Source organism: Nothoprocta perdicaria, unplaced genomic scaffold (assembly GCF_003342845.1).
Source record: "Nothoprocta perdicaria isolate Ctin4 unplaced genomic scaffold, notPer1 scaffold_52, whole genome shotgun sequence".
In the NCBI taxonomy this organism is placed as follows: Eukaryota; Metazoa; Chordata; class Aves; order Tinamiformes; family Tinamidae; genus Nothoprocta; species Nothoprocta perdicaria.
Genome location: NW_020455777.1, coordinates 1,399,219 through 1,423,707, shown reverse-complemented (window position 1 = coordinate 1,423,707; position 24,489 = coordinate 1,399,219). Strand labels below are relative to the sequence as shown.

Sequence of the window (24,489 nt, the reverse complement as noted above, 5' to 3'; positions counted from 1 at the left end):
TGCCACTTGGCTTTTATTTCCTCAGGTTAAATAGGACATAGTTATATAGCGTGTCAGTACCCTGGTGGTGCCAGTTTTAGCAAACTGAAATAGGACAAAACACTCACTCTGCTGGAGCACGTAGATGAATAACTTGCAGATGAATTCATTTTGGTATTGGGCATGAGCGCTCCTGAATTGGGTATAACAACCTTAAATTATGTGCATGTCAGTGTGCACATAGATGTTTGGGTGTCAACTTTTTACTCAAGGATGCATTGTACTGTAACTAATCACTAGTGGAAACTCATTTGCAGCAAAACTAGTGGTCCCTTCTTTTTCCTCCATGTTTGCTATACCTAGTACTATGTTTTTGGCCTACATACTTTGTTTCCAACTGTGTAGTTCAGAAATTCTTGTACTTGGCATCCTTGTCTTGTTGACCACTCTGAAACTACTCTCCATTGGGCAGAGGTATAAATTGTTCCCTGATTTTTGGCTCCAAGCCAAATAAAGCTGTTTTGCTCTGATGCTGACCTTTCTTGGGTGGAGCATACATTTTGCACCAGAGCATTCGCAGACTCGCAGAACAATTGAAGTTGGAAGGTATCTCTAGAGATATTTCAGAATATTTCAGAATATTTCAGAATATTTAAGGTTGGAAGGGACCTCTACAGATCATCTAGTCCAACCTTCCTGCTCAAGCAGGCACACCTAGAGCATGTGGCACAGGGTGGCATCCAGGCGGGTTTTGAAGACCTCCAGAGAAGGAGACTCCACAACCTCCCTGGGCAGCCTGTTCCACTGCTCTGTCACCCTAACAGTAAAGAAGTTGCTCCTCACCTGGARACGGAACTTCTTGTGTTTCAGCTTGTGGCCATTACCCCTCGTCCTATCGCTGGCCACCAGTGAGAACAGCCTGTCCCCTTCCTCCCTGCATTCTCCCTTCCTGAACTTATACATRTTAATCATATCCCCTCTGAGCCGTCTCTTCTCCAGAGAAAACAGGCCCAGCTCGCTCAGCCTCTCTTCATACGAGAGATGTTCCATTCCCTTAATCATCCTGGTTGCCCTTCTCTGGACCCTCTCCAGAAGCTCCACGTCCCTCCTATACTGGGGTGCCCAGAACTGCACTAGAGATCATCTAGTCCAACCCGCTGCTCCAGCAGGGACACCCAGAGCACGGGGCACAGGGCGGCATCCAGGTGGGTTTGGAAGATCTCCAGAGGAGGAGACTCCRCAGCCTCCCTGGGCAGCCTGTGCCAGGGCTCTGGCACCCTCACAGGAAAGACGTTCTAACTAACATGCAGAGGGAACTTTCTGTGTTTTTAATTTATACCCATTACTCTCTGTCCTTTCACTGGTCACCACTGAGAAGAGCTTGGCCACATCTTCTTACATTCTCCCCTCAAGTATTTGCGCAAGTTAAGATCCCTTCTCAATCTTCTCTAGCCTAAACAGACCCAGCTTGCTTAGTCCTCTCTCATAAAATAGATGCTTCCTAGCTCTGTGCTGGACCCTCTCTAGAGGGCCCATATCCCCCTTGTACTGGAGAGCCCAGAACTGCGTGCAATATTCAGTGGAATTTCAGAGGAATTCCTCCTTAGTTTTGTTTTCATCCTCCCAAGTCTTCTGGATTCAGACTCTGTGTATGCTAGATTTCTTTGAAAATTGTGGCTTGCATTTGTAATGTTCCTGACACTGTCTGAGAAGACACTATGTTTAACCAGGCTATCAATTAATATCTTATCTTGAGCTGTTTTAACATGTAGGAATTAAAAAAGCATAAAAATGAAACTAAAAAAAGGTAAAAGCTAAAATTTGATTTTTTTTTTAAATACTTTTTCTTATATGTTTATTTGACTCTAATTTAGGATAAATTGTTAAGGGAGACATTCTCATCAAAGTATGAGTCAAATTTTTATCTAGTAATGCTTTTTTTAAGGATCTAGTTAAAAGAATGGCAAAATTGGCAAAGGACAGAAGTCAGGCTTTACCTTCACCTTCTGAGAACATACAAAACCTTAGATTTTGGGTTGAATATTTAAAGCTGGTCAGAGAACCAAAACACATCATAAACCGAGCAGTTAAAACTCRAGAGGCATTAAATCTGAACCTCGCCTAAAACCCACTTCAAGCTGGGATCCTTTTTTTTTCCATTGTAACCCAAGGGTTACAGATGTAATTGCAACATTTGAAAATGTTGCGGATAACTTAGGTCTGGCTTAGTGGTGTCAAGGCCTCTAGGGGGATTTTAAGCAGCGCAGCAACGTGCTCGTTTCCCTGTGTCTGCGAAAGTGGCCTCAAGGCAACCTATGATTGTGAAATAGATTGGGATATTCCACCCAGAGGAAGTTGAATACATCTTTATTCCGTGCAGATATTAGATGTTCCTGAGTGCTAGCAAGTCTCTGTGAAAGTGGGTCAGCAATGGTACTGCTGCAGAGTTGCACCAGTCCTCCAGGTGTTAGGAATGCAGTTATCAAAGTAGTTCCACAATAGGTTTCGTTACACAAAGTGTGTATTTTTATTGTGCATATTTTTGTTGCATATCTCTTATACTTCCAGAGAAGTGATATGGTGAAGTCCTTGCTTATCTTTCTGCAAGAGACCCCATGGTGTYAGTGCTACAAAGAACTGGGTAATTCTTACATGAACAGCAAATGGGTGCTCAAGTAGAGACTCGTATTTCCAGTGAGAAAGGAGAGGGGAAAAGAAATAAATAAAACACTATGAATTCTCTGTAATAAGACTGAGCAGGGCCCCACAAACACAAGTGTGCTATGCTCCAGTGTCTTTTCTTTAATAAAGTTTATATTCAAACTTCTATGTTAGTATTACAGTATTTCTTCAAAACATCTCAACGCCATTGGTGTGTTCTCTGTACCTCTGTTGGGTTTCATGACAGAGATTTGTTAGTATTTTCCCAATGGGAGCCAATTTCCCAATGGGTGCTTTTACTCGTGGAAAAATGATACTGAGAAACCAGGTAATCCAGCAACTGTAAGCAAAGGGAGCAGTGTACCTGATGTGAGACTACCTTAGCTTTTACCTTGCTGTTACCATGATACCTTGTTATCACACTGAAAAGCCTTTTAATATATGTAATATCAGTTTGTGCTTTTATGCTCTACTGGCTGCATCAAGGGAATGGAAAATCACACAGTCATTCCATGATTTGTYGTTCTCCCTGTAATACATCAGTGGCTTAATTGCAGCTTCAAATGGAATAATCTAAATCCTTTTATTTGTACACTTGCATCACAATATCCATTTAAATTGAGGAGGAAGTGATTTATTGATCACTAATCAAATTCCATGTTTTATCAGTGATGCACCAAAATGACCCAGTGCTCTATTTATACAGCTCCAGATTTATAGAAAGAGTAATGGGTAGAGGCTTTCATTCAGCTAAAATCCTCACAGTCAGGCAATATGACTGTCCCAAAAGTGGGAAGATTTTTCTGTGTGTGTGACATRGAAACAAATTAAAATTGAACCTTATCCAAAAAGTGTATCAAAAGTGTGTCTTACATATGTGCTGTGGCGGAGGGACTTTCTTGTTGCTCTTTGCATTAGAAGAGCAAACAGATTACTGGCCTGAAGCAACTGGGGGAATGGACAAGCTCTTTAGTAGTTATAGTTAATCATTATGGGTTTGGTTTTGTTTTGGGGTGGGTTTTCCTTTTCCTTTTCCTTTTTTATTTTTTATTTTATTTTTTTCCTCATCTGACTACTTCTAAATTCTTACTTCAAACTCTTTTAAGACAATTGATGTWTTTGTGCTTCTTGTAGTTGGACCTCTTTACTTGCAGGAGCACATATGCTTTTGGCAAAAGCATTATCAGTTACAGTCAGACTAGAAGTGGAAAAGGAAGCTTGTCTACTACCGGGCATTTTATTTTTCTCCCTTTCATTATGATTATTGCTAAACTGTAACCCTGGCTGTCTTTCCTTTCTAGTGCCAAAACAAGTGAAACCAAATATGATGGAAGAGAGTGGGATGGAAAGAATACAAAATTTCAAGGATTTTTCTTTTCTTTTTTTCCTCTTATCAATGTTATGATGATTTTCACTTATAAATTSACAACTTCTTAATAATGCAGTACCTCTCTCTTTTTATCTATCTGTGGTATCTTTATTCTCAACTAACACAAAGAATTTAATGAGCAATCTTAAATTAGTAGCTCTTCAGGTAAGCTGGATGCACTGTAATGAATGCAAGTGTCATTGACAGTAAACCAGCCCTCGGAAARACATGATTAGCATTTGCAATTTGCCTCTCCTGTATTTTTTTGTTCTTTTTAATTATGGACAAAGCATGCCACGTAATTCAAGGCAGGTTAGTTCAACGTGTGCCCAGGTTTTCCAAGAACTTCATCGGGAAATTAGATTCACAGAAACGGGAGGTGAAGAGGAAACTTTGAAGTTAAAGACAGGCATTTCCAAGCAAAATGAGAACAATGACCATTTGTGGAGGAAACCAACTTGTCCTATTTCAAGAGTTTTTTAATTTTTAGTTTATTTTACTATTTTAATTGAATTATGATAAAATATGATCATAATGAGTATGTTTTATGGTTCTGTCAGTGGGGCTTCCTACCTTATTTTCTTGTGGATTCTGAGCTTTATTGCATGGTATTTGTGGCTATTGTACTATGCTGGTTTTTGAAACAGATTTGAATTTTGTCTGGAACAAAAAGATATTCTTCCAAAGCGATCTGAGAAAGAAAAGACTCTAATAATCCCCACATTTACTTGTTGCCCGTGGTGACCAGCTGTTTTCTTTAGGAAAGGTTAGTTTATTCCTAGAGACYGCAATTGGGGCTTATTAGATGATTAGATGTATTGCTTGCAGATGGACATAAATTTTCCTGTTCTGTTCTGTGGGCTTTCAATGAGGAGTCAGCCAAAACTCCATTTATCTGTGAATGAAGTTTAATGACCTCTTACTAAAACTGGTATGTTCAGGCAATCTTTTTTTCTGCATCTCATCATGAATCCATTTATACAGCATTTTGGGAACTCTCCAGCAATAAAGCCGTGCAGTCTTTTCTGGGATTTTGATTTTCATTCTGGCTATTTCCTTCTAAGAAATGAAATTGCTCCTGCAACAACAGGCAGAATGGAACCAATAACCCTGCCTATGAGATCACTGTCTTTAGTCATTACAAGTAAAAGAATAGGGAAAAAGGACTATAAGATGGCTCTTGTAATTCAGTTTCACATAGCATTTTTTTAGAGTATTATGGTAGCAATCTTTGAACAGTTATGAATAGCAGACCTAATTTCATTGATGAGGCCCTGACAGGCAGCCAAATTAACCCTTGAAAGGATCCATATTGAAGATGCATTTGAAGCAGTAAAAAGTTTTTCTTTTTTTTTTCTTTCTTTTTCTTTTTTTTTTTTCCCCTTAGGTGTTGTGAGATGTTTGGTTTGCTTTATTGTTTTAACAAACATAGGTGACCTACTTTAGTTAAATACAACCATGCAGTTACAGATGGATGAAGGGAATCCTGGTCTAATGCAAATGCTGCACTGAGGTGGATTGTGTTTGAGCAGTGGGGCAAAACTTACTGTTAGCTTTCTCTGCAAGCTTGGAAGGTACTTTTTCACTGGTAAATAAGAAGATTAACTTTTTTTTAATTATTCTTTTTAAAATTATTGTTTTTCAAGGCTTGAAGGTTTGAGGGACTAGTCTTTCTTTTATGTCTTCTTTGACTCTATACTTGAGTACTTTTATGTCCTTTTAGATTCTATACTTGAAAAATAAAGTTAAACTGTTTAATTAACTGTTTAATCTGAAATTTGTCAGATAAATGACAGCCTGTAAAATGTCAGCCTTCTTATATATTGATAAAAGAGATGGTCAGAGTAATAAACTCTTGCACATATACATCTTCCCATTTTTTTTTAAGGTTAGTGTTACGATGTGTTGTCTCTTAAGACCTACAAGTTGCTTAGGATTAATAGGGTGTCATTTGCAACTGCTCTACCTTGAACTATAAAATAAAAATGAGGAGGAGGTTGGATTTAAGCAACTTGAATTTAAAATGTTTGTAAGCTGTGCTGTTCTCTATGAATGCCTCTTTGAGATATAGCTTAAATAATAGTTTTATTATAGGAGTAAAATGAGTGATTTCAGATTCAGAAATAAGAATTTGTTAATACAGTGGTGAAAATGTAAGCAGTAAGTAGACATAGAGAAAAAAGGAGCTGTGAGAAAGTCCCCGTTACTGAGATGAGTATCAGCAACATTACTGATATCAGTTACTGGTATCTGCTATCAATATATGTATTTTAATTAATATATATTTTTTGAATAGTCACATGTTCATCTCAATGTATAACTACTAGTTTTAAGGAAAAGACCAAAACAAAACCATTTCTCAATTACAGATTTAGATTATAGAATATAGAAATACAGATTTAGAGTAGAATATAGTACAGAAAGAGACAGATGGGGCACTTCTATCTAGGGAAGAAGAATCATCCATCTCACATTGAAGATGCAGAAGAGCATTTTATTCATTTTTTCCCTGTAGCACAATTCTTTATTGGCAGCTTTTCTCGAAGTCACTTGCAGCATTAAGCGTATTCCAGCAAGAACAAGWCTCTTTCTGAACAGAGAAAGATCCCTTTAGAATAATACAATATTCAACCTTATTTGTATGCTTTACTGCAAAATTGGTTAAAAATTGCAGAATTTACTAATGGGAAATATTTAGTAGTAGAATTGGTAGATGGAAGTTTCACTCAGTGCATTCATTGTATCTCATAATGATGGTGCCCGATATTTATCTGTGATAAGTAATAAATGATTTCTACCCAGCCTGTAATTCAGAGATATGTTTGCACTGTCAGAGACGAGAGTCTGGGAAGATTTGCACAACGTAATGCAAATAGCACTCTTTTCTGAGATCAGACCCACCTAGGAATGGTGGATCTGTAATCCTTATCTATARTCCTTAATGATTCCTCAACTTGACCTCTCAGCTGGGCTGTGATGCGAGCCCAGACTTTGGAGTTTACTCTTCTCTGGTTTTGCTAGTTCTTAAATGGAATTAGCTGCCTACAAAGGGGGACCAAGCCATTTTCTTTTTATACATAGCTTTAACCAGGTTAATTCCAGTGGACTGGGTCACCTTGTGCGCTTCAAGATAAGGGCATCCTTTCCTGCATCAGTTAAGACTGTGATATATATTTGGTTGACGTAACTAAGACTGGCTTATCCTACGTATTCAAAAACAAATACGGCAAGGAAGTTTGGTGTTACAGTGCCTGGTTCTTAGGTACCTGGCTATCATTTTAAAATCAGTAGTCCTGAAGGAAGTATCTGAGCTGCCTCCCAATGGACACAAAAGAATGAACATGGTAACAGCTTGGATGGGAGCTACCTGAAACAACCAGTTTGGCCATCCTTCCAGCATCCAGGCTCCCTTTTCCCAGCAAGATGGCAATAGGGACCACAGAGGGGTAGAGCAGGCTTAAGGGAGATCAGGGGGACGAATATGGAGGGCTGGGGAGCATGGGAACAAATGGGGAATTTTGCCCCCGCTAAGGACAAAAGGACTGTTGGCGGGAGAGTGAGGGAAAATGCCGGCTCCCGTTTCCATGTGAGCTCTGCTTACACCTCTGTGTGCCTGCAGACACASGCCTGTGTCGTCTTCCTTTCCGACCGTTTTGGTGGTGGGTGCACRTAGCTTCATTTTCATTTGGGAAGGGGGTTCCAAGGAAGGGGCTGCAGCTCAGCAGCGGGGCCTTTGATATATTTCTTTTTGTTACCTGAGCAACGCTTAGGGCTCTTGGTCTAATTTGCTGAGTGGTTGAACAAACTAATCTAACGGAGAAGGGAAGGCTTCAGTATGTGTCAGAAAAATAGCAACATTCATATCATGCACRCACGCAGCCTGCATTAGTCACTGTGAATGGGTGGGCACTAATTTCCTTCTTTGCTTGGCCTTTCCCCTCTCTCACAATTTATATTATTCTCTGCTATCCTATCACTTTATTAAAGCAGCATAATTTGTGCCATGGAAACAATGAGGAAAAAGCAATTGCTTATGCTTACCTGCATTTGACATGGTTGCCTTGAGCAAAAGAATTTTTTTTTCTTTTATTTCTTTTATACATTCATTTGGTAGATGTGTTTTGAGGTTTTTTTTTTTTTTTTTTTTTTAGATTATCCGCTTATAGTTTGTATGTTTTTCTTACTTTGGGGTTTTACTGCTCTCATAACTAAGTTTTTTTACAGTGATAGTGTTTCTCTGCGTTCTTCTCTGCCTTTTCCCTTCTTTATCTCACACACAGTAACGTGCTGTGCTCCAGTTTTAGACTCCAACGTTCCAAGCACCCTGAGCAAGCTGAATAGCATTTTAGTTCATTCCTAATCTATATGATTCCATCTTTAAAGTGTTATTCTTCCTTAACAGGGAAAGGAATATTAGCACTGTAATGTTTCTTYTACTTAATTTTATATTGTTTGTTTGTTTTGAGTTCTGTGTTTCTTCTGTTTTAGTTTTGTTCTGCTTAAAGTTTTATTGTTTTCTAATTCATAGAGTAATGTGATATGCCAAAATATGCTGTAATCTGGGAGATGAGAAACTTGATCCCAGTTTTGCTGGTCAGCTTTTTTGTTTTGTTTTTTAGCTTCTCTTTTTAAGTATTATAACTCTAAAGACAAAATCTACTGACAGCCATTGAGCAAATGTGTTAAATATCTATTAAATAGTCGCCTTAAATCATTTATTTCCCTCCTCCGACTGTACTACATGAGCTGAAGTTTTGCTTGGTTTCATGCCCCCATAAAYAGTGCTCAGCTGCAGTTCTGTTGCAGTCCGGTGAGTTGATGGGTGTGATTTGGTGGGAACATTCAGCGCGTCACCGCTGATAATTTGTGACTTTCTGCCGTAGCCGATAGGATCCTGTGTTTGAAGCTCTGGTGATTCATAACACTGAGCTCCAGTTGCCCGTGATAGCAAGACCTTTTTGGGTTCACTGATTCATCGGAGATGCTGCCTACTTTCTCCCCATAATTGAAGCYTGCTGTGTTTTCTACAGGGATGCGCAGTGGCACAATATATCTAAGTTCATTAACTCATTTCTCTTGTCCTTGATTTCCTTTGAGGCCAAGGGATGCTGTATGACCAGGTTACTAGGTGTTCTGCTAACTATGAGGACATTTCCTGTTCAAATTATTTTTCAGGAACACTGGATGTTTGCTTTAAATGTTCAAATGAATGAGAAAAAGGATAGTTCTGGTTACACTTCTGGCTGTTTGCTGTTTTTCTTAGGAATGGGGGTGGAATCTGGGAGGCACCCATCTGGGCACCCGTTCTACCCAAGTGTGCTTGCCCGCAGGTTAAATGGGTCCCTAAGCACTCGCAGGACTGAAGTGACCGTGTGCGTCCCAACTAGGACAGAAATGGTTGCCCAGAGCATTTTTCCATTGGGACTTGGAGTGCTGGACCAGGTGCAGGRTGGCAGAAACGTGTAGATGTTGGACTTGGGCCTTTGAATCTACTGAAGTGCTGAAGCATTCTCAGGTGATGATAGATGGCAGTTGCTTCTGGAAGTGCTATACCTTTTTATCCCTTCTGAGTTTGGGAATATACTTACTTTCTTAAATACCATGTTTATCTGATCTAGCCCTACTGTAAGCTCTTCAATGTGTGAATGGCCTTTTCTTTCAAGTAAGTACTAAGCCCTTGACTTAGCACTGAGATCCTAGAAAGGTTCCTACTTTGACGGAGTTTTTTTTAAATAGGTGCTAGGCATCATAATGTCAATTAAATTCCACTGAAGTTCAAATACTACTACTGTGCCATCATTTGATGGCAATTGACTTATAATATATTATCAAAAACATATACTTTTTTTTTTTTTTTTTACCTCTGGTGAAAACTATCTGTGCGTGCATTCTTATTCTACTATTGATATCCTAGGATTCCCAAGAGTAAAAACTTTCATTTTTTTTATTCCATGACGAACAAGGTTTCACCATTAGCTAAAATAAATGTTTTCATTTGTAGAAACCATCCATATGTTTATGAGATAGCACAAGCCAACTAAAGCATCCTACAAGCTGTGTAGGACTTTGACATGATCTCTACTCTCATATATAAGTTCATATCAACAAAGATCTCATCACAGTAACACATGGGAAATGGTGATTTTCAATTGTATTTTATGCTAGAGATGCTATTCAGAATTGCTTTGTAATATTTTTTTCTTGCTTCTGCTACCAGTGGTTACCAAAAAATTATTACCCCATAGCCCCGGCACASGCTGCTTGAGTTACTCTGTGCTTAAGCAGCCTACAGATTGCACTGTATAGAGATTCAGTGAGGTTTTTGTTTGTTTTTTAATAGATTTAAACTATTAAGTTGATTTTCTATCTSACTTTCCATCTGGTGATCTCAAACAGGAGACAGAGAGCAGGCTGCCGTCTCCCTGTTTGTTCTATATTAATGTGGAGACACAGGACTTAAAATGTCTGGAACGTGGCCAAAACTGTAAATGAAGCCTGCAGCAGCGCTGATGAAAACCACCTCTGCGAGCACGCTAGTGCGCTGGTCAAAGACCATCTCTTTGCTCTTAGAAATGATTGGTGAAGGGAGACTATTTCTTCTCCTCCGAGATCAATGTGATCAGGTCAGAGCATATGTCCTTTCTGTAGCTAGGAGGTTCCCTGCTCCCCTCTTATGCAAACAATTGAGGTCAGAACTTGTTTGTCTTTTTGCCAAAATTCCSTATTGTTTAAAGTGAGATTTTTTGTTCTTAACACTGTCACTTCCTTTTTGCCTTTGTCTTGTACAGGATGCAAGACTCTTCTGCCATTTACCTGTTACGAACAGGCTGTCGGTACATGTGACAGAAGAGATGTGTGTGTTAACTGCTCGTCCTCTAGTTCCATAAAGAAGGGATTAATTTGTTCACTTTCAGAGTGAGGGGAAAAATAGATGGAGGTTGTCACTTTGAAAGCAAGAATTTAGAAGAATGCCTRTACTGCTGTGCTACTCCTCAGTTTTTTGTTTTGTGGAAAAGTTTAAGCAGTAACAAGCTATATAAAGCTGGGATTGTATAAGAGAACAGCAAGTCACATGAAGCAAACAAGTGTCGCACAGTGAAGAAAATCAGGATGTACAAACTGCTAAATTAGGTTAATCATAAGCCTGCTGTCCCTCTTGTCTTTTAGCATGACAGCACAATATCCATCAGTGGGAGGTGGCAGAGTTATCTGTCTCTGGGTTCATGAGTTGCATGATATGCCTGTGTTTTACACAACAGCCAAAGTAGAATATAAATCATAGAATTTCCTTAAATACATTTTTTTTTCWTTTAGCTAGGGGCAGAGCTCTCACAACTGTTAGTAATGCTGATAAAATATGGGAGTAGTCAACCCTGGTAGCCAGGCCCAGTGCTTGGATGCAAGGCTGGCCAGTAGCTTAGAATTCACTCATTGCCAGGTAAAATAGCTCATTTTTCAGTTTTTTTTTTTTTTAAATAATTTTTAATTTTGCAGATGTGGACTGAGCAATAGGTTTAAAACAAAACAAACAAACAAAAAAACCCAACCTTCTTATGCACTTAGTAACCAGAGACATTACTGAGCTTTTTATAATTGTGTATTTACTTCCCAGCTGTTCTGTAGGATTCTTTCTGTGGATAGGAGAAGAGATATCGTTTTTCTTGTTTGTTAGCATTCATGCATATCCCAGCATTCAGAATTGCAGAGAAAAAAATGCAGTTTGTATCAAGTAACACAAACTGTAACACCCTTAATCAGTTATAATGAGAAAGGGATTTTCTTCTCCAGTAGTTTCAAGRGTTATTGCTCAGGGACTTGAATTTTTTCTCATAACAGGACAGGGTCTGTAAGAGTTTGAGATGAGAAAATTTGTTTTGCTCATTTCACACAGAAAGTATGAAGAAGAAACTCAGAAACTTGCTTTACTCTGATGCTAATTGCTAAAATTTGGATTACAGTCCAAGACTGTTGTTCTTTAAAAGAGCAGCAGTACTCTGATGCGCAGTACAGAGCAGTAGCCCGTTTCTGTTCTCATTACCTTTCGCATTTATTCAAATTACTCTGCTTCTGTTTACGAAGAAGTAAGAGCCCGTTGAAGAAAAATTTTAAGATGTCATTAAATAATGGTTGTCTGGGAATATCTCTTGCATCAAAATCATTTTCCTGAAGACTGGGATCATGGTCCAGACAAAAAAAAAAGGGTTTTTTTGTTTGTTTCTTTGGTTTTTAAATAAAATAACCATAAAAACTCAGAATAAAATGTGACATGCCCTTCTGTAGTGAAAAGCACTTTTGCTGAGAAAAATATTTGTAAAGATTTAGTGCATATTGGTGCATAGAAATTTTTCAGACTATCAAAATACTGGAGAGGCATATAAACACTTTTCCATAACAAAGTGGCAYGTTCTTCTATGGGCAGGATCTTTCATCTGTACTGTAAGAGCAAGTAGCCAATGCTCAAGACTTCTTTTGCACTGAGATTTCAAACTCCCAAATGCAGAGGAGTCCTCCTTGAAAGAGGTGCCTTGGTAGTGATCAGTGTCGCTGGCTGCAGCAYGTTGAGCAGTTCTGTACTAAGGAATTGCCTGTTATTCCCAAATCAACTTTTTGTTTTCCTCTCATGAAGGTTCTAATACAGTTTTAGAAAKGTCACTACCAAGTGAGATGATGCAGCTTGCAGGTGAGGTGTGATCCATTTWGCTGCTTCAAGTTGTTGCACTATAATTTTTTACCATTTCACTRTAACGTGCAAACTGTAGAACACAATAAAAGGTCAGAGCAAGTCATTCTTTAGAGACCTGATGCCAATATCTTCCCAAACATATATCCCTTGGCTTTCRTTTGTTTGTTTAACTTGAATTTTCTGATTGTGCAAATTTGTTTATTTGTTCTCCTTTCTAGGCTAAGGAAATTACTGAGGCTGTCACGCATAGGCAGCCATCAAGGAACCTCCCCTTAATATAAAAACCTGCTACCACTGAATAACCTCTAAATAGTAAGAATTAGTCAATAAGATTAGCTGTGAGTGCACTAACTAAGCTGGTGCTTCAGATTGCCTTATGAAGCAGAAAACAGGAGGTTTGGGCCTGAGAAAGTTGTAGGTACCTATACATTACTTTTGATGTCATTGATGTTTTCCTGCTACACTTATCCCAAGAAACTTGAACTATTTCAGGGGAAGTATAAATTCCAAGAGTGGGAGAACTTTATTCTTTGAAGTGGAGGAGACAGTAGCTCGGACTCTCTCTCCTGTGGGACTGGAGGACTTAGAAGGGGGAACCGTGGTGCTGGAGGGAGAGCATCTCCAGGCTCGGGCAGTATTGCTCCCTGGCATCRCAACACATCCCCACACACCTTCTCTTCAAAGTAAAACACTGGGCAGAGCTTTTGGTTCTTWCTCTCACTGCAGTGTTCAAGATGGGTCAAACCTTCCTTCATGGATTTGGTTTAATGAAGTATTTTTTTAGATGCTCTTTATTAAGTGACTGTGAAACCCTGGAAACATCCTAGACTTAGAAATTCAGTCTGTTTTGAGCAGAGAATAATGGTTAGTTTCACCCRGTATGTATGTACCTGTCATGTGAGTAATAATTTGAATTTAATCATTTTTTCCTCCTTCATTTATTAGGCTGATAAAAAGAAATGGAAGGGCTGATTATAAACTATGCAAAGCTCGTGGATAAAATATGAACTGATTTCAGCTGTCAAATCCATGTCTAGGATTGATTTCTGGCCTTTCTTTTCTTGGCCAGATGTAAGAGCAAGCAATAAATAATCAATTGGGTTGCTCTTCTGTGGCTAACAGCTACAACTTCTCAGGAGGAAGCAAACCAGACCTTAATTGTGCCATCTCCTCCATCCCAGGAACACAGGATGCTAGAAGGCCTCCCATGCCTACTGTAAAAGCAGAAGAGGCTGTGGCTAAAGCACATTGATAGGAAAATAAGGTGATGCTATGACAGATGGAATTTAAATTTTGTGTCTTTTCTCCCTCTCTTTTGGTTCAAGGTTTTGCTCTGTATAACATATACCTCCACGTTTGAGCTGAATGGGAGTTCAGTGTTGAAGATTGCTGAGGTGAGTGCCTCCATCCTAACACTGCTTGAGATACTTGAWGTGTTGCCACTAGCTAGAGTGTGTCTTCCATGCGCATACTGAAATTGAACTAGTCCAAGTCACAGTTCCTTTTCTGAGGACTGATGTTACTTTGCTGCTCATATCYAGTATGATGAAACAGCTGTAAATTGGACAGGACTGATGGCTTGCATTGGAAGGCACACTTGGCAACTGAGTGCCAATTGCATGCTGTAGTGTTGCATGCTTGCTACTCTTCATGGTTATTTACTTTGCCTTTCACAATTGGAAAACGTCCTCTTGGGGCTCTTTGTAACACAGCACTGTGCACTGTGCTGATTCCTTGCATGGTGCCATGCTAAAACTAACATTATATCAAGAGACGTGTACAGGCCAAAATATACCTCATTAACACATATCTGTTTCATAATCATAGAATCCTTAAGGTTGAAAGGGACCTTTAGAGATCATCTAGTCCAACTCCCCCTGCACATACCGGGTCGCCTAGAGCACGTGGCACAGGATTGCATCCAATCAGCTTTTGAAGATGCTTCCAAAGAAGTAATTTATTMCACTTCTAGATATATGATGTTGTCCTGATGCCATTAGTGACTCCTTTTTTTGCGATTAGATTTTAGTCTGAATTAGATTTTAAATGAAATCTTGKTATAGAAAAACATAACTGCTAAAGGCATGTCTATTGAGTATCTGTAGAAAGGTGAAATCTTCAGTACAGTGTGTTACTGAGTTGTTTATCCAGGTGTAAGATGATATTGTTAACATAGTAAAGGAGAGAACTAATGTCTGTGAAGCAATTTAAAGGTTATATAGAAATCCTGTTGACCTTTTGCACAACGTTCCCTTATCTTCAAAATGTGTTCTTTTAAARACAGTATGTATATAGCCAATTTTGCCATGAAGTTACAGTGTTTTCTAAGTTTATGAATAAAACAGAACTTGAATTGTGCCATTGCAAGCCACAAACAATATATAGGGATATTTGTTATTTATAAATGTTATTATATTTATTTATTTAAAATATAATATTTATTATAATTATAAATTTATAGGGATAAAAGGGAGTCTAAAAAAGCTAGTTGACTACTCTCCTAATTGATTTGCACATTCTCCATTTTTAGATACGAATTAATGGTACCCCAAATATTTCTGAATATTTTGGTTTCCTGTTAATGAAGTACCCAACATGAAGAGTACAATATTTAGTGGCTTGAATATTAATAGTTTTGAAAGAGAGTAAATCTTGCTCTGTGCAACTTCTTACGCTTGTCTGGTAAGAAAGCGTAATTCATGCACTGACTGCTGTTTATTTTTATTTGTATATTTGTATATTTGTATATTTGTTATTCCCATCTACCTCTTGGCAGTCTGTTGTGTTTGACTCTTCCATACTACACTTTCTAACCCTTCTGTGTTTTGCTCTTAGTTGTGTTTTGCATGCCATAGAGCTGGAAGTCCCCGAGTGCATGAAATGATCAAAATGTCCATTGCACACCTCTTCGGGGTCCTGTGCTCCCGTATTTTTACTGGTGCTTCTTCATCAATGACTTTTCAAAAGGTACCTTGGTCTTTCTGAACACAGGCCTTCCGTAAGATCAGAGTTCAAGTGGACAGTACTGGTGCTCATTAGTCGGCACGGGAAGGGGAGAGGACAAGGAGGTATCAACCATTCTCTTTCCAGAAAGTCAGCCTGCCTCTAAGAATGATATTTCGTCAGTTAATTGAGTAACTCTGGAAAGAGAGTTACAGCTCAACATAAGATCATACAGCCTTTGCAGCGGGTTCTGCAGCACTGGAGTGGTTTGGCTGCACCAGGCATGAGGGACGGTCACAGAGCTTCAGGATTCTCTGTAGATTTCAGGTGATAAGCGAAAGATAGGAACACTTGCTAAGGGTCTTCCTGTAACTTCTAAAACCGAATATTCATACTAATGGAATGATCTTAAGATAAATGAAATCCTGTATTGAGGGGTAAAATCTTGAAAAAGAGCAACAAGAAGATGCCATACTGTAGATTCTGACCCTTGGATGCTGGAAATGAATGCAACTGTGATCTGCTCCAGTGTATTGCCAAGAGATATTCAGTCTCTGTTTAAGTCTTTTGCATAGTGTTTATATCAACATATAATATGATGTGTAGTGTACATCTATACATACAATTAATAGCTGTAAAATACTATCTCTAGATATAGTTGGCCACTGCAAGGGAAAATAAGGCAAAAGGCACAATTTAGGTAACTCATTTGAATTATATTAGTTATTTCCACAAACTCAGTCATACTTTCTTGTGCTTGTGGCTTCATTGTGATGATGAAATGTCAGGTGTCTCAAAATAAAGAGGTCAAAAGAATCTTTTCTTTTTTTTCATTCTGCTCTAACAAAGACAGAAGCRTGCCAGCAGCATGTGCATCTTCAGCTCTATAGCCTTGAATCCCCAGCCCCTCTCTCAGTCGATGGACTAACTTTGTTTCCTTGCAGTGGGAGTTGGAAACAACCTAGAGTCCTGTGCATGCCTGAATTTTGCATTACCCTTCCAGCAGCTTTGAGACTTATTAACTGACAAACTGAATGCTGCTTCTGGATACAACTTGCTCAATTATCCATATCACTGAAAAAAATTTATGTGCTGATAAAACACTGTTGAGCAGTAGGGAAGGCTGACTATCTGTGTAAGAGACTTTGGTATCCTCCTGAAATGTGTTACTGGTAAGTTATAGCTTATATCCATATATTACTATCTTGTTTCCTCATCAGGTTTGCATTGAGACGTATATATCTAGCTGTCACCAGCGGAGCATTAACACCGCTGTGCGGGCAACCCTCAGCCAAATGTTGAGTGACTTGACTTTACAGTTACGGCAAAAGCAAGAAAATATGGTGAGCCTTCTGGCATCAGCAGCTGGTTCCACACACATCACTGTGTACCTTTTTGTTTCTCCAGACGCAGCGTGTTGTAGTGGCTTCTTGTGCCGGTGGCTTTTGTTTGAGACTTCCACAATTAAGCCCGTTTAAAAGCTTTTTGGAGCTCTGACTCAGTGCCTACTTCAGAACAGTCTATCAGAAACACAGCTCACAAATTGTCAAACAGGCTGATTTTTTTTTCTCCTTTCCCAAACAAAGGAGGCTTTGTTTGATGTCAGACTGTCTTGGCCTTTTTTGTTTCCATTCTTTATTTTGTTAGCTTCTTTTCCTGAGGCTTGCTGAATTCCTTTTGCCAAAATGTTTTGCATGAAAAATATTTACACAAACCAAAAACATAAAAAAAATTGAAAGGGTAATTGAATTTGTTTGTTTTTTTTTAGAGGATAATTTAAACAAATGAAGCAACTTGGTCCATGGAATGCTTTGTCTGCTTAGTTATTAGCAAAGATAAATTTTGTTTATTGCCTTTACTGCATTATTAAAATCCCTGAGAGCYATTGTGGTGTAAGTCTCAACACATTGTCAGTGAAATTGTAAACGCTTTAGCAAACATGAAATGACTTTGGCTTCTTGTATTTGGTTTTATAGATTGCGTTGCATATTATCGTATTGTCAAAGTATGGTTTTGAAGGAAGGCTTGTTATTTATTAGGAGTTTTAAAGATTGMAGTTATGCAGATTTTTTTTCCTTATATCTGTTTTTGTTTAAGAAGACCACTTCAATTTCATGTTATTTAGTATAACAATATTTTTTTTATTTGTATGCACAACTACAAAACAGAATCCCTAGGTTTATGCATGTTCATTCTCTCTTTGTGTAAAGTGGCTCATTTTACTAGCCAGAACACCTAGAAACAAGGGAATGGCAGTTTTTAAATTTCACTTTGGGTCTAAAATTGAGTTTTGTTAGTACTGTTCTTAGTCTGCCAAGTAGATAGGGGCATATAGGAGCTGCATTTTAATTTAGTGTGTAGTTGGTGCTCAGGAAGGGAATTCGGCTGGATCTTTTGGGACTCTGTGCACTGATCAAAGAGGCTGCCCATTTACAACTGAACTAACTGGCCTAAGAGGTCACTTCCATTTCCTGACTGCCATTAGTTGTGTTGGTTATGTAATGTTAATTATGATATGATAAACATCAAATACTGGGATGACTCCAGCTTCTAAGCATTTTGTGAAATCTAGTCTATACTTTCAATACTTTCAGCTTTCAGTGATGAGACCTGCATGCCTCTTGCATGAAAGTTGTTATTGATTTCCCTAGTTCACAGAGAAGCAATTACCTCCAATCTAAAAGACTGTTTAAAACAGGTCTTAGTATTTTTGAAAAAAAAATCCTAAAACCCCTCACAAAAAAAAACCCAACAACAAAAGAAATATGAATTTGCTGAGGAAGAGAGCTTTATTCTTTAAGCTTTGTTTTTACACTATTTTTCTACTACTTGCACTGATTATACCTATTTGTCTTTCTTTAACAGACGATTGAAAACCATGATGCCCTGCAGAAATTCAAGAGTCAAGGTATCTGTACCATTTTTTTAGTGACTCCTCATAATCCATTTTTTTTACTCCTCACATTCCTTTCATGAGTTGCATCAACAGGAGTTGCATCTTCAGCTTTTCTTATCTTCTCCATAGCTTGATGGTATCTGCGGTAAGAACTGGGACAGCCCTGTTTGTTGACTCCTGATTGTGTCTTCCCTGAATCACATTAACAGCATTACATTCAGCATAGTAATAGGTGATTATTTCAAGGTGCTACTCCTGTATGGAGGGAGTTTCAGTGCCCTGGACAAAGCTTTACTGAAGTGGTTTAATTCATAAAATTGAATTCATAGTATAGGATTCAGTATTCAGATTCATAGTATAGAATGCAGAATCTGGAGATGACTATGCCATTTTATTTTAGGCCAGAGATGCAGTTTATGTAACAAGAGGTTTTTGAAGAGCAGCACTATGTTCGTGCTGCTAACACTCATGTTTTACAAGAGACGTTTTTACTTCTTCCATTCTGCCTTAACTTCTGCTGTCTTGCCTAATAGTTAAAAACAATCTCTGCTTATGGTTTTCTCATTAAATTTCTGCAGGAGGACTTGTGTAGATGGGGACTAAAATATTTGAAGTACACAAACATTCCCTTTTAAGACCAGGGCCTGACCAGACCTCAGAACCTGTGTCAGAGAGAAACTGCAGGCACAGCCACGGACACTGTAGCTGCCACATGAACACTTTCCTACCCTCTTCTTAGCTGAAACCAGTTTCAGAAATCCATCTGTAAATGCTTGTAAGCAGTCAGAGCTCTTTCTGTTTCTTAACTCTACAAAAATGACTTTCCAGTCTGGAACTCTTTCTGCTGGGTCTRTGAATTTTTGTAGCCCCCTCTTCATCATCATTAAGAAGAACGAATCTGTGCRTGGATCACTTGGGGCAAGGGGAATTCTGAAAGTTTATGTGGTAACTTGGGGGTGTAATTAAGCTACACATGTAATGACACTGATCTTTGGTCTTTTGGAGGTACTTCAGCCGAGTCTCTTAGTGATGATGTTGTTTCTGTGCTCACTGTGCTCTGTGAGAAGCTCCAGGCTGTCATAAAGTGAGTTGTTTCAGTTTATAATTTGAATTTGTTTTCTGGAGATAGGGAGTTTCAATGACATATGTGATTGTACTGTACTGGTTCTGGGATCATAGAGCAAAATTGTCCTCGTATCAAAGAAACTGCTTATCAAAGAAAGCAGTTGTTCATGATGGGTTAATTTAATCCCCACTTAAGATGAAAAACAAATTTACTTTCTCTATGCACTGTTTAAAGAGCCTCCAGTAAATCACAGTGACCCTAATCTGTAAGAAACTTCCATACAGCTGCAAAATACTTGAAAAAGCAGCTTCTTGTCCTGCTAGGTGTCATAAAAGCCAATACTGTAGATGGAAGAATAATTAGAAGAGTGATGGGAAAATTTAATAGAAGTACTTAATATGTTGGATAAATTAAAATGCTGCCTTTCTAAGAAGGACATACATCAGACTGAAATAATTTGAATTATCAAAGCATTGCTTAAATTTCCAATATCATATATTTTAACTGCTTGCAAATGTATGAGCCTAATTTTTAAATTGCCATTATTATATGTAATAATAGGATGTTAAATTGCTTTAGAATACTRGTTTCTTTTTGGCCAATACTCTTAATACTAGCCGCTTGCAGGTTTAAAAATTGTCCTGTGTGATGTCTATGCATAGCTCTACAAATAGTCTATTAAGAAATGAAACAGAAAAACCCCTAATGGCAGAGAAGAAGGAGAAACCAACCAAAAGCAATATAAAATATTGTTTCAGGAGTATAAACTTTGCAAGCTAGAAAATAAATGAAGTTTTTAAGGGAAAAAAAAAATCTTCCCTGACAATTTTTTTCTGTATTACTAAGTTAAGATATAATTTGCTATTTTTGCCAGTTGCAAAGAGTATTACCTGAATGGTAACAAAAGAGATGATCTGAAACTATTTTATTTATAGCAGAAGACTGTCTCTTTGGTTGGACCATCAGCACATCTGTGATGGCAGCCTGTGTGACAGAGCCTTGACAGACTCAGGGATGCCTTTGTGAGCAGCCTGTCATGGATTCAGGAAAAGGGGAGAAATGCRGAACGCATATTACACTTCTACTTCCTTTTCTATGTTCCAGCATACTTAGGAAAAATATGTTCAAAGAACTACCAGAGCCAAATATTTCCCTTGCATCTTTGTGTGTGATTTCTTTGGTAGATTTTTCTTCCATGAGTGTCCCTAGTTAGAGCACTGCTCAGTCAGTATCTGAATTCATTAAGATCAACAGAAGTTTGGAATAACAAACCATGCTTTAAATCTTCTAAGGGAATATTTTTGGGAGTGTGTACAAAGTTACAGGGTAATAGTAAAATATCTGAAAAAGTGTATGACTAAAAAAGGCAAGTGGGGATAAAAGAGGAAACATTCGTTCATTGTATAAAGCTGAAATTTTGCCTGTATGTGAATCTATAAACAGCCATCAGCTGATAAGTATTGCCCATAAAACCATTTTGATACTTTGATAACCATTTTGAATTTTTGGATATGAAATGCCAAAACTAAACTACCTGACAGGATCTCTCAAAAACACTTTAAAGACTTTAAAAAAATTATCTGCAATCTCAGTTCCCCATGAAACTGTACTGAATTATAACAGACTGAAGTATGCAATAGGTAAAGCACAATAAGACTTTGTAGGACTTGAAAATACTCAAAAATCATGATTTATTGCATGCTTGTAATTAAGCACCTAGATTGTTTGGGTCTGTAATTAACACCAAAACATAATTAAGGATACTAATTGAATCTGAAGAAAATAAATTTAATTAAAATGCCTTACTGAAGAATTTAACTCCATGATTTTCCAAAGGAAGGAATGAAGAACATTTATTTCACTAGCAACTCTGGGCCAACAAAGTTGGGTTTTGATACGTTATACTGCCTGTTCTAATCTGTTAGTGTGAAGGTTACCTTAACTCCCTCTTCTGAAATTCAGGCTTTTTGGAATTTTGTTTTGAGGGAGACACAGCTGTGAGTGAKGAGGATGAGTTCAGGGAGATGCGTTTTGTCTCCGGACTGCAAGAATTTGGTGACTCTAGATCACGAGAGTAGTGAGGTGAGCAGTGCAGCTACCCGGAGGTGTGCAGGAGTGCAACTTATTAGTCCATCAAACATGAATTTCTTATCTGCAGGAAAGCTGTGTAGTGGTAAGTGGGATCAAAACAATCCATGAGTGTTGGCAGCCCTGTGCATCCTTATGCAGGGATCAACTGCAACTGGTTGATAGTATACATTAAGAGCTATATGAAAAGCTGTCAGAAAATAAGGCAGTTCTACCTGGAATGTGTGCATCTCTTCTCGGATAGGTTTGGGCAGTTGTGAGAAAAAGCTACCTTAAAAAAAGATATAGGTCAACACTTTTAAACTCTCCCCTATCATAGAATTAGGAACCTAACTTCAGAGTCTCACAGTTTTCTGTGTGGAATGTGAAACAGACACTATTCTACCTGGAGAAAAATTCCACTAGGAGAACAAAAGACATAGAGCAGAGGTTTATAATTCCTTAGTTTCAACTAAGATAAATCTATTCTCTTTAGTTTTCATTACCTGCCGTCATATATAAATAAATATCTTTCAGCCTTCACATGGAACCAAAAAAAGAATGGAAAAATCCTAACTTTCAGAAGTGAAATATAGAATATGAGTGCTATTGAGGTGGGGAGCTACCTTCGTAAGGTAGATGTCACACCGGCTTGTCACCTGAATCCTGTGGCTAATTGTGAAAATCAGCACATTGTGTGTAAGCAAGGGCACTGATTCYCAGTGCCCACACTAAACCTCATGTTCTTTCTCTGGAGGCTCTTTTTGTTGTTCATGATTTTGACAGAGTAACTGACAAGGCCCCAAAGGCAGCCATGTGATTTTGTAGCTTTCTGCCCATATATGTTGACTTTTGGGCATTTTGATTGTCATAAAGAAAGCAAAAAAAGATAATCAGAAAACAGTGACCTAATACTCTTCAGTTTTCCTGAAGGAACTAGTACTCTGGTATCTCATTTTAAATGAGATTATTAAATAATTACCTTTTATTCTTCCTCTTCCCTTTCTTTCAAATATATTTCTTTTCTTCTTCCCCACTTTTAAATTTGATGAACTAAGCCTATTTGTGTTACTTTAAGTAGCAGTGGATCACTGCATGTGACCAAAGTGAAATAAATGGGATGATGATACATTTGGAAATCCATAGGCAAATGCAAAATAAGTCAGCACTAAGAACTGTTGGATAATTTTCAAGAGGACTAATGTAGTTTTTTGAAGCAAAGATTATTTATTTTTTAACATGACATGAATAGCGTTTTTCCTCTTTGACAGTGACAATCGACAACTTCAGCTTCTTTACCTGGAGTGCATCCTCTCCATGTTAAATAGCTCTTCTCCCGCCATGCACCAGCACAAGGGATTCACTGATCTCATATGGTGAGTACCTCCGAAGTAACAGAAGGAGTGAGGGCCTCCTCTGCCTCCCATGCAAACAAAGCTGTAATAAATCACCAACACGAGGGGAACTCACAATCTACCTACTATCAATTCATTCTGTGCTTCATGTGAGATTGGTTTAGACCTGGTGTTCAGCTGGCATGTTAAATCCTACAGTAAGTTATCACTGTCCTAGAATTTAGTGTGTTCAGTCAGAATAGGGTCTTACAGATAATCTCTTAGGTTTTCCACAATAGCTCCACATTGTGTGTAGTGTTAAAGGCACAAATATTCTGCCTACTTTAGGATAGTGCTCTTGAGGTTCTGTCTGGTTTATTGCAGTAATACAGGATGGTAAGCTGGGTTACTGTAAAATGATGTGCTGGAGACCAGAAATGCTTGTGGTCTGATTTATATGAGGACTCATGCTACATGACCTTAGTAGTGCTTGCACTTTATCAAGAAATACTTTTTTTAATAGACTTCACCGGAAGAATTTCACTCTAATGTTTCCTTCTACCTCTTGACTTTAGTTGCCATCATCTCAGAGCAGCTGAAATAATCTCCATCCCTCATTCTGTTTGCAATAGTGTTTTTCTTTTTAAGCTCTTTTTTTGTAGCTTTCACAGCGATAAAGCAAAAGCAGATTCATCATAAAGCTCCTTGCAGTCAGTTAGCCATGTAGTTTTATAACTGCGCTCTCTGTAGTTGAGTCAGATGCACTTTGTTGGGACTAAAATGTGYGGGGAATGTGTTCCTACAGCCTGGGTTCTGATAAACACCCTGTTTTTCAGTGTAACCAGGTACCTTGAGAAGTGAGCTCATATGTTTTCATATGGGACTGACTGGGAAAAAGCAGACTTGATCGTTATCTGATGTCAGATTAGGAACTGTCTCATGGTGACTTCAGGATGCCTAGCTGTTTTGGCAAGCACTTTAAGAGAAGCAGTGAAAATTCTGGATTGACATGAAAATCTTGAGAAAATAAGAGRTGCCTGTAAGGATGTGCTGAGGCATTACTTGTCTTTGGGTGCTTGCTSTAGGTGCCAGCTGAAATATGGGTGAAGATCAAAGTTGAGATTGCATTACCATGCAATGCTTGACTTTTTAAATTACGAATCTTATGGGCTAGAATAAGATGGCAGGTGCAGGAGGGCAAAGATGAAATAACAGCTAATGGARCAAAGTGCTGAGTTGGTTTTGGCTCTGTTTCCACCAGACTGGTGAGGAGGAGGGTTGACCTGTTGACGTGGAATCACTTAATTTGAATGCTCCTATTCAATGACAGCTTAAGAAAGGACAATGTGTTTAGTGCACAGAGAGGCATGGGGAGTTGCTGCAGGCTGAGTTACTATCAAGGGCTTTAATTATGTTCTCGAAAGCCAGGAAAATTGAGGCTCCCAACCAGGAGTGCTCACTAAAACCATGTGCAGTTGCATGATGGAGCGT

General features: G+C 38.4%; 1 protein-coding gene across 1 annotated transcript in view; it reads left to right on the top strand.

Annotated features, from left to right (window-relative positions):
- The window catches only part of ARFGEF3 (ARFGEF family member 3), an 81,430-nt gene that overhangs the window by 18,073 nt on the left and 38,868 nt on the right, over positions 1 to 24,489 (top strand). The window contains exons 5-9 of the mRNA XM_026048168.1: positions 14,018 to 14,086; positions 16,856 to 16,978; positions 18,501 to 18,543; positions 19,537 to 19,615; positions 22,936 to 23,040. Of these exons, the coding sequence (XP_025903953.1) occupies positions 14,018 to 14,086; positions 16,856 to 16,978; positions 18,501 to 18,543; positions 19,537 to 19,615; positions 22,936 to 23,040 (419 nt within the window). The remainder of the gene's footprint in view (positions 1 to 14,017; positions 14,087 to 16,855; positions 16,979 to 18,500; positions 18,544 to 19,536; positions 19,616 to 22,935; positions 23,041 to 24,489) is intronic.